At 42.7% G+C, this 16250-nt stretch overlaps 1 protein-coding gene across 1 annotated transcript in view; it reads left to right on the forward strand.

The window, feature by feature from the left end:
* Positions 1–808: 808 nt before the first annotated feature.
* Positions 809–16250, forward strand: part of CD5 (CD5 molecule) — a 55164-nt gene continuing 39722 nt past the window's right edge. The window contains exon 1 of the mRNA XM_063118392.1: positions 809–851. Coding sequence (XP_062974462.1) covers positions 809–851 — 43 coding nt within the window. The remainder of the gene's footprint in view (positions 852–16250) is intronic.

A 16250-nucleotide genomic window follows, 5' to 3' on the forward strand; every position in this document is an offset into this window, starting at 1 on the left:
GTACTTGAGGTCTGAATAGGACTAGTGTTCTTTCATTGATGGGATTAGGTCTCCCTGAAGAAATCTAGAATTGCCCTTTAGCCTATCCTAGGCTGATGCTCAGGGAGGAACGTCCCTTGTGTGTATGTTTTGTTTTGATGCCATAGTGCTATCTAGAATGCATTGTGCCAAGCTCATATGGCAGGAATTTTATAGCCAGTCAGAAGCAAGACTTAGAGCAAAAGCTTGTGAATGAGGAAGGTTGATGATGGTTCCAGACAGAGGTTTGTTTGTTTGTTTGTTTGATTGTGCAAATACCCTGCCTCAAACATGAAATTTTACTGGGGTCCAGATATTGTCTTCCATGTGTGACCCTGTCATGTTTCCATACCACTTCCTGAATCTTTCCACAGAGAAACCTTAAAGGAGGGAAAGACAGAATAGCTGCACAATGTCCTCCGATTGGAAGCACTAAGAACCCTCCTCCGTCAGGAAGCATCCTAAGTCTGTGCCTGGCCTTACTATTGACTCGCTGTGTGAGAACGATCAAGACCTTCCTCCTTCAGTACTTGGGTTTCTCCCTAGTATGGGGAATGGGCAGTGATGATCAGCATCTCATAGTGATATTAGCTTTCTTCTCTGGGACTTGTGAAGGACTGTGAGCTCCTGAGATGGAGGGTGGTCGAAGATAAGGTATTGCAGATGACAGACCTATTCTTCTTCCCAATCAGAGTTCCTAACCAGGCAAAAAAGAAAAAAAGAAAAAGAAAAAACAGGATCAACTGTTATTGGCTAAATTTGGGGAAGTAACACACTCTTGTGGAAGAGCATGCAGATGCAGTCCTTGGCACCTTCAGCTAAAAGCATCTCAGGTAAGAGGGATGGAAAAGACCCTCTGCATGATAATCTGGAAAGCTTTCTTCATTCAGAGTAGCTGATCCAACTAAATATAAGGCAGTTTCATAAATAGTCTCATCCAGCCTTCTCCAACCTGGTGACCTCCAGATGTTTTGGCCTTCATCTCCCAGTGAGGAATGGGGTAAAGTGAGGGTTGAGTGCTACACTGGACCAAACTCTTTACATTATGCTGTCCTTCCCACATTTGGGTATGGTAATCTTACAAAAGTCATTGCCAGAACAGTGTGTCTTAGATTAGACCAGCCTCCTCTCACCCTGGTGCTCATCAGATGTTTTGGCCTTCATCTCCCAGCATGGCCAATGGTCAGGCATTATGGGAGCTGTAGTCCAAAACATCTGATGGGCACCAGGTTGGGAGGAGGCTGGTCTAATCTAAGACACACTGTTCTGGCAATGACATTTGTTAGACTACCATACCCAAGCGTGGAAAGGACAGCATCAATGTGAAGAGTTTGGTCCAGTGTAGCCCTCAACCCTCACCTTACCCCATTCCCCACTCTGTAGTGTTGCAGATAAGTGCTCCATGTGCCTGGACGTATTCATTTTGGTGTTATACATAAGGCCTTTGAAAGCACTAGATGCTGCACTGTGGCTGGGGCAGGACGCATCTAACATTGGCAGTAATGAATGTATCTGATGAGGCCTAAGCATGAGCATCTTCTATGTCTAATTGACCCATTTTTTGTGTGAATTGTATTCCTATTACTCATCCCAGCATGGTGAGCTAGGTCATTGCACTTTTATAATGATGTGAAAATAAAACAAAAATCTTTCTTGGGGGCTGGATATCTGCTTTTTATTCTCTTAACAGATTTTGGAATCAGAGTAGACAAGATGGACCTCAACAAAATGCTGCAGCTTAGGGTGCTCCTGTTCAAGACAATCATTTCAATTTGAAACCACCACCCCCTAGTTTTACATACACACACACACACACACACACACACTGACAGTCAGCCAGTTTTCTGAGGATGTTCAATCCTCATTGTGTTGTTTTGGAGGTGGAGGGGTCCCCCCTCATGTGTGTTCCCCCCCCCTAAAGATGCTTTGTACGTCTGCAACCCCCTGGGACTTCCCCTACTGATTCCCTTGTCCTGTGCATAGATGGTACTACTTTGCATGGATGGTGCTACATAAGCAATGACATTCAGTTCTAAACATCAGACATAGAGTGAGTTATGGACTAGGCAGAATAGGGAGGTGGACATCCACAAGCCCTTATCAAGAGAGTGGGAGCGTATGACGGTTAGCTAACCATCTCTGAGACATGTTCCCTGTGAAGTTCCCAAGAACCATGACCCAGCCCTGTTACTTCTAGATTTTTAGTATGGCCTAAGATGTCCTGTTCACATAACATTTTTGATGAACAAGGTTAGGTTATTTTAGAATATAGGCATAATGAAATAGAGAGTCATTGACATAGTTCACATTCCCCTGTTCCCATGGAGATAAACAACCCAGGGACACGCCATCCTTTATTGTGATGTCCGAACCCAGAACTCTGTCAGAACCCATAGTTTGTTTATATCAGCAGGAGCAGGCATTCTCACTTGGCTTTTCAACAATCCATGGTTTGTTAACTATGGGTTGTTACAGTATGTGAATTGGGGAAATGTGACAAGTGTATCATACACACTATTTCTTGTATTTTAAATGTTTTTATGCCACTGTTCATCCCAAAGCATTCCACAGCAGTTCACAACAGAACTAAATGATAACAATCCATGTTATCATTAACAATCACATACATACAAAATTAAAACCAAATGAGCAATGAAACAACGAAACAACAAATTGAAAGAGCAACACACACACACACACACACACACACACACTGTGGTCACCATTCAACAGAATTTAGCAGCCAGCAAATATGATCTGTAATTTTAAAAAGGGTTAGGCTCATGTGAAAAGACAACAGGGAGGAGGTTGTGTGAATATAAGCTCCATCACACCAGGGGTTGACATGCTCCCTACCTCGCTTCTCTGCCCCTGTTTTCCTTCCTCAAGTTACTTCCTCTTTTCAAAAGAGGAAGTACCCAACGAGCAGGAGGCTCATTGGGTCCGCTGTTCTAATGGCGCTGTTTCTCCTGCACACAGAAGGAGAGAGCAGCAATTCCAAGTTTAAAAATACATCGGACTTAACCAGGGGTTTTTTTTGTCATGGAAGAAAGGCCAGAAGGGGTGCAGGAGGCAGACAACATCATGTGAGGGACCTGAGCAAACTCCGTGAGTGCCCAGTAACAAGCGTGCAATAAAATGCTCATCAGATGGAGCTTAGTATCTCAGAAGAGATTTCCAGAACATCGGCACTTTGACAAAAAAAGTCCCTGTTTTTAGCAGAGGTCAGTCTTACTTCAGCATCAGCTGACTCAAAAGCAGAGCCCGGTCTGCAATATGTAACGTGTGAGAGTTCTCTTACATTGAATGCTATGTAGGCAGTCGCATGTTAAGTCTGCCTTACATTTGCTAGAAATGTAAGAATTCACAAGATGCATCAATGTAATGTCTAGACTTAATTCATTCCTCCCACCCCCTCACCTCCACATGTCTATGCTGAAACAAAGTTCTAGTCCTGATATAACAGATATGATGAGTGAACTAGAAATGAATGGCAAGGAGAGTTACTTCAAATAAAGAGTATGCTCTCTATGGACAGGGAGCAGATGTTGAGTCAGTACAAATATATACCTACTGAAAAATATATTTCAAAGCCACGTTTCAGCATGGAGCTGTGCACATCATATCCCCCAGCAGAAGCACTGCGGACTCTTGGTGCTGTCCAGAATAATAACAGAACACGCTGCTTTTCAACTGCAGCTTATTTATACTGTACGTCACCTTTTCCCTGCAGGGAGAGAGGCTCTCCGCTACTTAAGTCTCTTGAGATGAAGGATCCCTGCAATTCAGAAGAAACTGCTCTGAAGAAGGTGCAACAAATTCAACAGATAGAATTAAAAAGTATTCCAGCAGGGGTATGTGCGATATAACAGTCCCCTCCAGCCTGGCTCTTCACAGTCCACCTGGGGCGTGTAGAAAGCATGTTGCCAGCACAAGTTTTGGCATGGCTCTGCCGTACTGATTCACTGCACCTGGAGCTATTCCCCCACAGGGGAGTTACAATGTTTGCGCTGTTTAGGTTAGAAAAAGGAGAGGAAAGAGGACATAGTAGAGGTGTATAAAAGTATGCATGGTGTGAAGAGGGGAAGATACTGTTTTAGTTTCTGGGGAAGAAGAGTACTTAGCTCATGGCCTGCTTCTGGGCTTTCCCTGGGCAGATACCTGGTTGGCCCATGTGGGAAAAGAATATAGGCCTTTGCTTTGATCCAACGGGGTTCTTCTTCATCGTAAGACACTACTTACTGCTGCACCAATGCCCCATTAGATCATGAGAATTGCCTTGGTTGGCATGCAGTCTATCTCCAACCGCAGTCAGCCAAAGCCCCCTGGGAAGCTTACAAGAAGAGTTTCTTGTTTGTCCCTGGGCATCTGGTGATCAGAAGTGCCCTGCCTCTGACCATGGAAGGTCAATAGCCAATTGAAACTCACAGCCATTGGTCACAGAAGGGGTGGCTCTTCTTCTTCTTCTTCTTCTTCTTCTTCTTCTTCTTATTATTATTATTATTATTATTATTATTATTATTATTTATTGCATTTTTATACTGCGCAATAGCCGAAGCTCCCTGGGCGGTTCACAAAAAGTCAGTGCTGTCTCCAGGGCAGGATCTACACTACTGCTTTAAAACGGTTTATAACTGTAGGGACAACTGTTGGGGCCCAGGACACACTCCACATACCGTTTTCAAACCATTTTCGGAGTGTCATATCCTGCTTTGTGAAGATGGATGTTGAGGGCCCATCTCCCTCAGCGAGTCTACCCTTTTCACCACCATTGCCATCAGGAGTGACTGCTGCTCCCCATCCTCTTTCTCATCACTTGCTGGCTTGACAGACTGAAAGGCAGCGAAAAGTAGGCTGAGGCATCTACCGCTCCTCCTCATCCTCAGCATCACCATTGCCTGAGCCAGTGCGAGAGGTGGGTGGACAAGCAGGTTGCAATGGGGAGGAGGAGGAGGAGGAGCAGCTCCAGGGGGCTCTTGTCAGTGGGGCCCTGCTGGGTTGGAGGCCCTCAGCAGGTGCTCGACCATGCCTACCTTTGATGCCGACCCTGATTGCTATTTACTTGTTTGTTTCAGAAGCTAATAAAATAAGCTGGTTTATAAAGTAAAATAAAAATATGGCAAGCCCGAGTTCTGAGATTTTGATCAATTCTTGTGGCGTCAAAGCATGTCCTGCAGCCCTCATTGCCATCTAGTGGTCAAGGTTAAACCAAGCAATTCATTGAGTGCTGGTTTCATGGCATTTAACTTGTCCACCTCTGCTGACAAGGAACATATAGCTAAAATGCTGCTGCTGCTGCTGCTTCAATCATTCTAAAGCAGGTGGCTGCATAAAATGGGCGGGACAGATCATATATTTTGTTGTGAAGGGAACCATGTTGACCGTGGCACTTTAGAGAATAACATCCAACCCCAATCCAGTGAGTGCAGAGGCTCAGGCTCTGACATACACATGGAGCTCCCTTGCCTCGTTCATGTCAACATAGCGGAGCTGTTCCCCACCCCTGCATTTTGCCAACACCCATCACAATGCCAGCCACTGCACGAGCCACTGCTGATTTTGACATTAGGGAAAGGAATATTTATTTATTTATTTATTTATTTTATTTTATTTATTAAATTTATATACTGCCCCATAGTCAAAGCTCTCTGGGCAGTTTACAAAAGAATATGATTCCCCTGGCCCCTGGTTTCCTAGCCAATATGCCCATTGTGATTGCGAGTGTTGCGCAGAATGAAATAATATTAACCCAGCATCTCGAACCACAGTATCTGTCCAGGGGAATTCATAATTCTAGTATAACCACTGCTACTGAAGAACTGTGTGAGATGTGGTTGTGTGAGTATTGCAGGTTCCTATAGGACAGTGCCTGTGACATCATTTACTAATGAGTGGCACAACTCCTCCCCCTCATGGGCCACCCCCACATGTTCGTGGTCTTTTAAAGGTTTAGATTACTTCTTTAGTGGCTGAGAGCATCACTGCTGTACATTTCAAAAGCTGAAACTTTTATGTACTTCTAATAAAATAAAATAAAAAGTGCAATAACAGCAGCAAGGCTATCCTGTTCCATCACAAATAAAGTCTCACTTATTTCATTGGTCTTTGGTTTTATATCTTTTATTTTGTATTCAGTTTTGGATGGATGTTCGCTCCCTCTCCTCAACGCCAAACAACAACTCTCTCCTACAATTAAATACAGAAAATGGCTGTCCTCCGCCACAGCAAGGCTAACCTCAACTTTTATGACATGAGGACAGAACATAGCACTATTGGCACTGAGCTAGTTCTAGGGCTTTTCTACACGAGGCATTTATTGCGCACTCATGAGTCCTTATTCATAGATGTTTATGGGTTCTTTAGACAACGTTGTGTTCCTCCAGTTTCACTTCTGTTTTTTGAGAGTGCTCTCTCTCTCTCTCTCTCTCTCTCTCTCTCTCTCAACAGGGGAAATGGAGTATTATTTCTGAAAGTGAAAGAAAGGGTATTTTCCCACTTGTGTAATTGTGACACTCTGCTATAGCACATCACCACCTATAGGTTATGTAGCAGAAAAGCAGAAAAGGAAACACTCTTTGTGTAGAGCTCGGATCTCAATTCTGCAATGAGCCAAAAATAGATACAGCAATTAATAGCCATGTGTATAACAGCTCCTAATCTAGTGCAAGCATTCCATGCTACTAATTTCATTTAAATCAGGATGCCTTGGTTATGCCTGAGATGATAGCATTACCCAGGATCCTTTGCCTAGGCAGGCATTGCACACATAGCAGTGGAGTGGTCAGTTTATATAAGGTGCTGACTGCACAGGTAAGTTGTTCTAACATAAATCAGCCATAGCACAGTGACTCTGCTAGAATGTACAATACAAAGCAGTACAGTTATTTCCAGGGGCAGAGGTGGGGAGCACAACCTCTGATGCCATTTGTCTATCATTTGTATATGTAAAATCATTTAAAGATATGTAAATCTAAAACTGCTCCTTCACAGAGACTGGATTTTTAAAATGATGCCAGGTTGCTTTAAAAGTCAGCTGAGTGGAAATCCTAATACATGTCTGATCAGGTTTGAGAAGATGGACACTGATTTAGCTTATAAGTCGAGCAGGTCTCATCCACAACTATTGTTGCCCATTAGAACAGTTAACAGGCTGACAGCGCACCTCAATGAGAACAGAATACATTTAATCCAAGGGTACGATAACATGTCATACAATTACGGTGCTTCCACTCAGCTGGCTTCTCAGATTTCTCCACCAAGGATTCTGTGGACAAATCCAAGCCTAGCATGGTATCCTCCTTTCATTAGGGCAGAACTAGTTGCAACTTAATGACAAAGCAAATAATAAAGTAGGTTGCCTATTTCCTCTTGAAACCCAATTCCTGATCCATATCTTCTTCCTCCAGCCTTCTTCTGCCTGCTTATCAGCTCTGTCTGTGGGTTACAATTTCCCTCCCTTTGTGACTTCATCTGCTATTCTGCATGCTGGAAAAGATAGGGTGATTTCCTTTCATTCAACCCTAGCTACCCTTTAAAGCATTGGATCATTACCATAAGGGGTGTGTACGTGTGCATGTGTGCGTGTGTGTGTGTGTGTGTGTGTGCATGTGAATGTGTGCATGCACGCATACATGCCAGAATGAAAGCAGGAGGGCAGGGAGCAAAGGGCGGGGTGCTGAGAAAGCAGCATCAGCGTACAAATCAGCCTCAGTGGAAAATTCACCCTGTGCCACATCCTTCAGCTGTTTATCAAGCTCGTATAAGTTCTCAGAGACTGTGTGCAAAAGAAGCTTTGACCAAACCACAAACCTAAGGCTGAGGCTTCAGGAAGATTGAAATAGAAACAAAGAACACCTGTGGCCCAGAAAAACAAAGAACAGGAAAAAGGGATAGGAAGTGCCCATTCAAAAACTCAGCATCCCCCCCCCATTGCCAGAAATGGGGTCTATTATTATTGTGATTGATGTTATATTTTTAAGAGACATGCTTATATTGCTCTCTTTCTCTCTCTCTCTCTCTCTTTCTGTCTCTCTCTCACACACACCCATATATTTACAAGCTTGCAGAAATAAAACATGATCCTATACACTTATGTGTTGTGTTAAGCTATTCCACACATGTACAGATGGTTGCCTCGTTGTTTCTCCTCGGTGCATGCATACATCAGTGTATTCATGATATCCCATATCAGCTTTCCCCAACCTGGCTTCTTCCAGATATGTCAGACTACAACTCCCAATATCCCCAACTAGAAAAAAATGAGAGCTGTAGTTTTATGCATCTGGAGGATACCATGTTGGGGAAAGCTGTCCCATACCTTGGGTAACCTTTGTAATAGACTTACAGGGTGCTTCTAGATGGGGGTTTCTTAGCACTATCAACCAGAGAGAATGCATCCGTGACTATTTCTTTTCGCAGTAAGAAAAAAGACAGAAGAAACCATGGGAAAACACAGGAGGGCTATGAGTGGAAGATGACGAAGTCTGAACACACACACCCCATCCATAAAATTCTATGATGGTGCAATAAAAGTTCCATCTGAAAGCACCCAGTATATTTTTACTTTTCCCTTTCTTAGCAACTGATATCTTAGCAGATGTGGGAAGATTCAGTACCATGGACAGGATCCAAAGAGATATTTAGGTTGTCCCAAGACTATGGATGTGCCCAGTGGAATTTTAGCATTTTTCCTTCTGGATGTGGCAAACAGCCCACATCAGTTCACAAACTGCCTATGAAGCTCCCTCCAGTTTCCAGCGGGTGGCATGGGAGAAAAGCAAGCCCAACCTCCATTTCTGGAACAGTACAAGTTGCATGGTTCTTTGGATCCAGGCCTGTATCATTATATTATTTGTACTTATTAAACCAAACCTTTGTCCTGGTAGAGAACAGACTCCACACCTAATAATCAGCAGAGGATTATCAATCACTCCCCAACTCTGAGCATGAATTTTAATACAATGGCCTCAGATTTATATAAAAGAAAGAAATGGGGGTGGGGAAGTTGTTTGCATTTCCATGTAATATATAACTTTAAAAACTCGCACCCAAACCTCTCTTCAAGTAACCCAGGTGTAATATCCTGTATTTACAGTCTTAAATAGAAAGCGTTTTATTAAAATCTCTTTCCCACCTAATTTTAACTTCTGGGTTTTGTTTTCAGTAGTGCAAACGGCAGCAGCCCGCGATACATTGCTGAGTTGCCACAGACCACTGAAAGTGTTACAAGTAAAACTGCTATTTTGCAAAGAAATGAAACAGTAATAATAGCATTCTCATATGGCTGCAGCTGCAATCCTGTACCTACTTACCTGGGAGTAAGCCCCACTGAATTCAGTGGGATTTACTTCTGAGTGGGCATGTGTCACTCAGAAGGGTCATGTACTACATGGGAAGGCTTGGGCTGCAATCCTATGAACCCTTACTTGGGAATGGGCGCTGCTGAGTGCATCTTACCTCTCTGGGTGAACATGCACAGGACTGGAAATTCCATATGTAAATGTGATATAAGCTTTTCCAATTGTTGTCCGTTTGCCAGCTGGACTGTGCAACCATCACCTGTCCAACCAGGTATCAGATCAGTAAGCACTTCCATCGTAGGAATTTCTGTTTTCCAGTTTTCAGACTACTAATGGTAGTTGCTAGGAAACAGACATTCTTATCACAAGTACAACTATCAGACATGTTCTTTTATAGCTAATGGAATGGGATGAGTGATTGAGATAATATCACAGTAACCTATTAGACAGTGCTCATGACATCACTGTCTGATGTGTCACAAGTGTCACCCCCGCTCCCCCACCATACACACACTACCTATGCCATTTTCAATGATCTGCCAATCTGTAACTAATTTCCACCTCATTTCCCTTTTATTCTTTTCACCTGTGGCAGCTGTGTGCTCACCACCTACCACTCAAGCAAAAACACAGGACAACCCAACAATGATGGACCCCAGCCTGGTGTTCTTCAGATGTTTTGAACTACAACTTCCAGCATGCCTGATGATTGGCCATACTGCTCGGAATTATGACAGTTGTAATCCAACATATCTGGAGGGCACCAGGTTGGGGAAGGCTGTATTATGAGGAATGGGTGTCTCTGTCCCATTGACATCCTCAGAGATCCCTGCTCTTGGATCCATAAGATACTTATTAAGTGGAGGGTGGAAACCCGGTGCACAGACACTAGAGAGGGAAAATGCATAAAAAACATGTTTAGATCTACACAGAAACATTTAAAGGCTCAGGAGGGAGGGGTTGCCTTGCAAGTGTTCACTACTTACATGTTTTGCATGGAGGAGACCCCAAGTTCAATCGCTGGCATGATGCTGTTGCAAATCTGTAGCCACCCTGATGCTTCCCTCTCTCCAAGTAGGGTTGGCAAAGATTCCTGTCTGAAATTCTGGGAGAGGAACTGCCAGACAATGTTAACAATATTAAGCTAAATGGGCTAATGGTATGACTCCGTGACCTGGTTCACAAGACATGCGCTCACCGCAGTTTAAGTTACCAGCAGGGGCTGTTGCAATGTGCCGGGCACCTATGGGTGCCATTTTTATATGACTTTTCATGGCACACAATGAAGACTCAAATAAACAGGAAACATCAATTAAACAGCAAGCAAATTAAAAGCATGTTTTGAAAAACAAAGTGTTCCATTGGGAGAACACTGACAAAGAAGTGTTCTAATCAACTAATCATAGGTTAACTTTGAGTTGTTTTACCCATGAACAACCAGAAATGTCCGGTTTGCATGTCATGTAGTAACCTACAATTGGGCCAATTGGAGATTGCACACTGAAATTGAAAGTGGCTCATGCCTAATACACACTACAACAAATTGTAGGATTATTAACCGACAATTTGCCACTATTATGTGCAAACCAGGTCTGTTTATTATTATGTTTATTATAGTTATTTTTCCTGACTTTTCTTCTTTCATGCCTTTTCTTATTTTTTCCTGAGCTCAGGACAACATACATGGTGTCCCCACTTTTGTCATCACAAAAACCTGTGAAGCAGATTATGCTGAGAGATAGAGACTTGCATAAGGTAAGTAAATACCATGTCTGAAAAGGGATTTGAATCTGATTCTCCCCAGTTTAAAGCCAACATGCTAGTCACTACACCACACTGGATCTATATATGAGTAAAATGGTTCTGACCTTAGCAAAATAGCAAAATAGTTTTAAGGCAAATAATATATATAAAATATATAACACATTTTAATATAAGAAGTGATATTTCATACAAAATCTAAAACAATAGATTACCAGCCCAACAGTTTATCATACATATATACATACATACATAGTTGCAATACTGATTTCCAAAAAAGGCTATAGAAATCTACAATGTCTTTATCCCAAACTGTTGAACAACTAATCTATTGTTTTAAACTTTGTATGAAATATCAGTTCTTATATTAAAAATTGTTGTATGTTATATATTTTATACATATCTTCTCCTTAAACCTATTTTGCTTCATTCTTTATATGAATTGAGCTATAATTCTTTCCTGCCAGGTAGGAATATTGTTACCTGTGAAACAGCCCTAAATTGCAAGCAAACATTACAACGAAATTATTGTAAGTTACCTGTTTTAGTTAAGAAGGCAAAGCTTACTATTTTCAAGTTTTGACCATGATCCTAAAAACACTTTTTGTGATTATTGTGGTTATTATTTGTGACATTAGTTTTAAATGTGCCTATCACGGGGACCATTGTGATTAATAATTTTTTAAAGAAAAATTCCAGCTCTAGCAACAACAGCATCAATCCTTTTTCTGTTTTAACATATACTTTTCAGCCAGCAAGACCTTGCAGAAAATCGATAAAGAGCCTGTGCTTTAGCTGTGGGCCATGAATATAGAAAGCCTGAGCTTCTGCATTTTCAAATTATAATGTGGGGCAACCCAATAAATTCAGTGGACTCCAGCAAGCTGAGAAAATGAGCAAAGAGCAAGTCTGGAAGATTCTGTTGATCTGGTTACAATCCATGTGAACGGAGCTGAAAATTGTTCATGAATATTTATCTGAATTTTCAAAGCAGTCTTTTTATGCAAATATTTGATCAAACGGCTCAATAGTTGGCTCATAATAACTTTAACAGACAGTGTGCCTGATGTGCACATTGCTCCCTGTAACTCATGTTGCTTCTCTGTGCAACATACAAATGGCAGCTAGAATTTATTAACCCTCCAGGCTCTGTAACAGAATAAAGCTCTGTTGAATTGTACTGTATTATGTTATGCCTGCACTTCACACTTTTTTTTAACGTTATACACCATATTATTTAATGGCATGCTGTACCACTAATGTCTACCCAAAGGATTCATATTGAGTTTCATTAATCATCAGCTAGTCAGTTCCCACTACTTCCCAGAAATTTGTTATTTTTAGTAATAACAGATTTCACACTCTTCTGTGCAGGCAGTTTAAATTGAAGAGTTAATAATGTTGAAGACTTTCAATCAGAAGTACAGAGAAAATGGGGGTACATTGCACTAACTGAAAGATACTGCACACACTGAATGAACTGCCTGTGCTTGCAGACTGTCCTAGGTTCTGGGAAAGAGCTCAGGCTGAGATCTTGGAGAATGGCTATTTTCCAGAGTAGACAAGAATAAGTTAAATGGACACACATTCTGTGGAGAAAGATTCTAGCTCAGTAGTAGAGTGCATGCTTTACATGGGCTTGGATCCAAACTATGCTAGTCACACTTTAGTCCAGCCTTCCCCAACCTAAAGCCCTTGAGATGTTTTGGACTTCAACTCCCATCAGCCATGGCCAGCATGGTCAATTGTCAGTAATGGTGTGAATTGTAGATGAAAATATCGGGGGGGGGGGGGGTCGGATGGGAAAGGCTACTTTAGTCCCATTTGAAGTCAATGGGGCATAAGATAGTCATGAGTAACTTGAATGGGATGGATGCATGACTAAGGGTGCAACTCCCAGCATACCCCAGCCAGTGCGGGAATGCATAGGACTGCCCCTTGGAAAAGGTCAATATGTGGAATCTCCAGTAAACAAAGAAGCTCAAGTAGGAGGCTCAGTAAGACTGGAGACTGAGATCCACTGCCAGACATGGGGCCACATGGATCCTGATCATTTATTATTATTATTATTAATAATAATAATAATAATTTATTTATTTATATAGCACCATCAATGTACATGGTGCTGTACAGAGTAAAACAATAAATAGCAAGACAAGATCTTTCTTGACACAAAGTGCAGAGAGCAATGTGGCTGCGGCACTGAACTCAGACTGGGGTTCAAAACATGGCTGACCTATGGGGTTCATTGAATAGCCTTGGGCAAGTTAGTCTCTGAGCTTTTCTACATGAAGCTTTTATCATGCGCTCATTATTCTTCACTCAGGATTGTTTACCAGGACTTTAGATGATGAAGTGACCTTCCAGTTTCTTAAGAGCACTTTCGCTGTTTTGGGGGGAGCAGGGAAAATGCAGTATTTTTTTTTCATCCCAAACAAAGCACAAATCCTACTGGTGTAATTGCATTATTCCACTATACCACAACACCACTTAGAGGTTATGTCACAGAAAGTTCAGAACAGCAGGAAAGGAAAAAGCTCTTTGTGTAGACATCCAAACTTAATTCTGTGACAAAACCAGAAATAGATACAGCAGATTAACAGCATCGTCTAGTAAAGCTCTTCCTCAGCCTGTTGTATCTCACAGATTTGATTTGATGATAAAAGTGGATAATGTCACACTGCCTTGTGCTCCTTAAAGGAAGGGCAGGAATACAAAATGCAATAAAGAAAGGCGACAGAAAGGCCAAAAGCAATAGTATATTTCACCCAATCGTGTTGGGCTTTATATAGGATTGGAAGAGTGCGCCTTCTTCACGCTGTTCCCTCTCCATTCGTTTTGAATGTGCGTGGCTTGCAGCTCGCAAAATGTCCGCCACCACAAAAGAGGCTGCTTTAATCTGCTTTCAGTGGTGATGGCTTCTTCCCTACAGCCAGCCACTGTCACAGGGACTAGAGAATTTTCATCCATGCAAACCTCCAGAGATGGGTGGGTAGTGGGATATCTCATTCCCTATGGCAAACCAGCTTCTGCACACAAACAGTCTGCCACAAGGAAGCAGGTGCCAGAGAGAGCAATTTCAGAGCAGCCTCCTGGTGACAGATGTTTGTTTGTTTTCTGTGCGCCAGCTCTAAATGAACAGTTCACTGAAGAGATTAACAAGCAGGCCCGTCTCCATTCAGTATAAATCATTGGAATCAATCAGCAACAATTGCCACAGATTTTGCCTGACTCTGGCCTCAACCTGTGCATGTTAAGCAGATGCATTTGAGGGACCTGAGCTGAAAGAAAAAACGTCTTCTGCATTGCAATGGGACTTTTACTACAGGTTTCAGATTCAAAATAACATGATCCGGTTTCCGCAAAGTATATGCAAAAACCAGTGTAATGAAGTGGTGTAGAGTGTGAGCTGCAAAATCCCCCGTTCAAGTGTTCCTTCTGCCCTGAACTAGTGCTGAACTGAACGTTGTTTCCCCCTTTCTTTTTCATCCCGTAGGGCATGACTAAGGATGGAAATGAAAACTTGAGACAACAGAGCAAATGGAAATAGAGATCAAAAACTGCATTTAGATTTTCCCTTTGGAAAAGGATGCAAAATTATTCGCAGGAGGGCAGGTACTGGGGAAAGAGGGAACGTGACCCCATTGCCAATGCAACTACCCATTGCTCTCTTGCCCTGATCCAATCAACTATAGTCGATTAGTTGGGGTAGATGTGGAAGCAGATAAAATGGAGAGGCGGAAGACCATGTAAGCCAGCTTGGTTTTCTTGTAAGAGGAAAGAAGGCAGGGTATAAATGTCTCTATAAATAGATAGATAAATAAGTATGCATCCAAACGCACATCCCATTGAGAATATTGCAGTGGAGATGGACAAAATCTATATGCACATACAAATGTGGATCTTGTTCATACACATTGCATTACTTTCAATGGAATGTACATTGAGATGCACATCTCCATCCGCTTTCTGCCCCAACTAGTTTTAGAATGACTAGGCACAACTAGAGCTAGATCCGGTAAAAGACCTGGCACTGGTGTCCAATGAGACTACCAGCATAAGCATAGTATGCCAAGACAAGCAATGTCCTTGGTGCCTGAAGATGCTTCCCTCTCACCCCTTCAGAATGAGGGCAATGGGAAGGCTTCATTTGCCCTCCATGATACCTTTGCATAGCCAGATCGAACTGGTTGTGTGGCACCATCGTGTCGCCATGTTCACTATGTGAACTCTGGCTGAGATTACACAGTTAAGAAGCCCTTTCAGGTAAAATAAACAGTGTGTTACTAACAGCAGGTCACGGAACAATGGCTGCAAACAACTGTGAAAAAGTGTGCAGGGGAGTAGGAGGGGTGTGTGGAAGGTTTGCAGACCTTCTCACCTCCCCTGAAATGACTATTTTTGCATTAAAGGTTGAATCCCATGAAGATTTGATGTAGCACTAACATGAACGTTCTTGGTGGCCTTCAACAAGCCACGGTATCGCTGCCTCGGTTTGGGTCGGGAGCTGCTAGAGTTAGGGCTCAAACTGCGGCCTTTGATTCTGCGCACAGCTGCTCCCATGTGGTGAGCTGTAGAACTGTGCATTGGCGCAGCTGCCTCTGCAGGCCCAGGAATGTCGCCCCCCAAAGGCTGGCCATTGGATCTGCCTGGGCAGGAACGACTATAAAAGGGCTTCCCATAAGTTCTTTCTGAAGACATTTTTCTGCCTGAGGCAATGGAAAAAATGATGCCCCCTTCCATTCCACATACAGAAGCCAACTGGACTGGCAGTTGATTTTACCTTTAACATTGGCAACAGGATAGAGTCCTGCATCACGGCTAAAGGCTGCAGGCTAATTGTGTGGCACAAACTACTTCATCCTCCAAGAGAGTAAAAGACTGGGCAGAGGAGGAATGGTGGGTTGCTGCCATTCCTTCACCCCTCAGCATCTGCCACCTGAGGTGGTTGCCTGCCTAATTATAGGACAACCCCTGCATCCTGTGGCAATTAAGCCTTGCCTGAGCAACAGGGGCTTCCTGGTTTGTCCTCTGGCCTGTTCCTGAGTTCCAGTTCCTGAGAGTTTCTATGGCTCCAACTTCCTGACTCTTGACTCATTTTGGACAACTTCCTATGACCCAGTTGTGGCAGCTTCCCAACTGCAATGCTGAGCTCCCTTACAAAGCTGTTGT

This window comes from Elgaria multicarinata, chromosome 2 (genome assembly GCF_023053635.1).
Source record: "Elgaria multicarinata webbii isolate HBS135686 ecotype San Diego chromosome 2, rElgMul1.1.pri, whole genome shotgun sequence".
Taxonomy (NCBI): domain Eukaryota; kingdom Metazoa; phylum Chordata; class Lepidosauria; order Squamata; family Anguidae; genus Elgaria; species Elgaria multicarinata.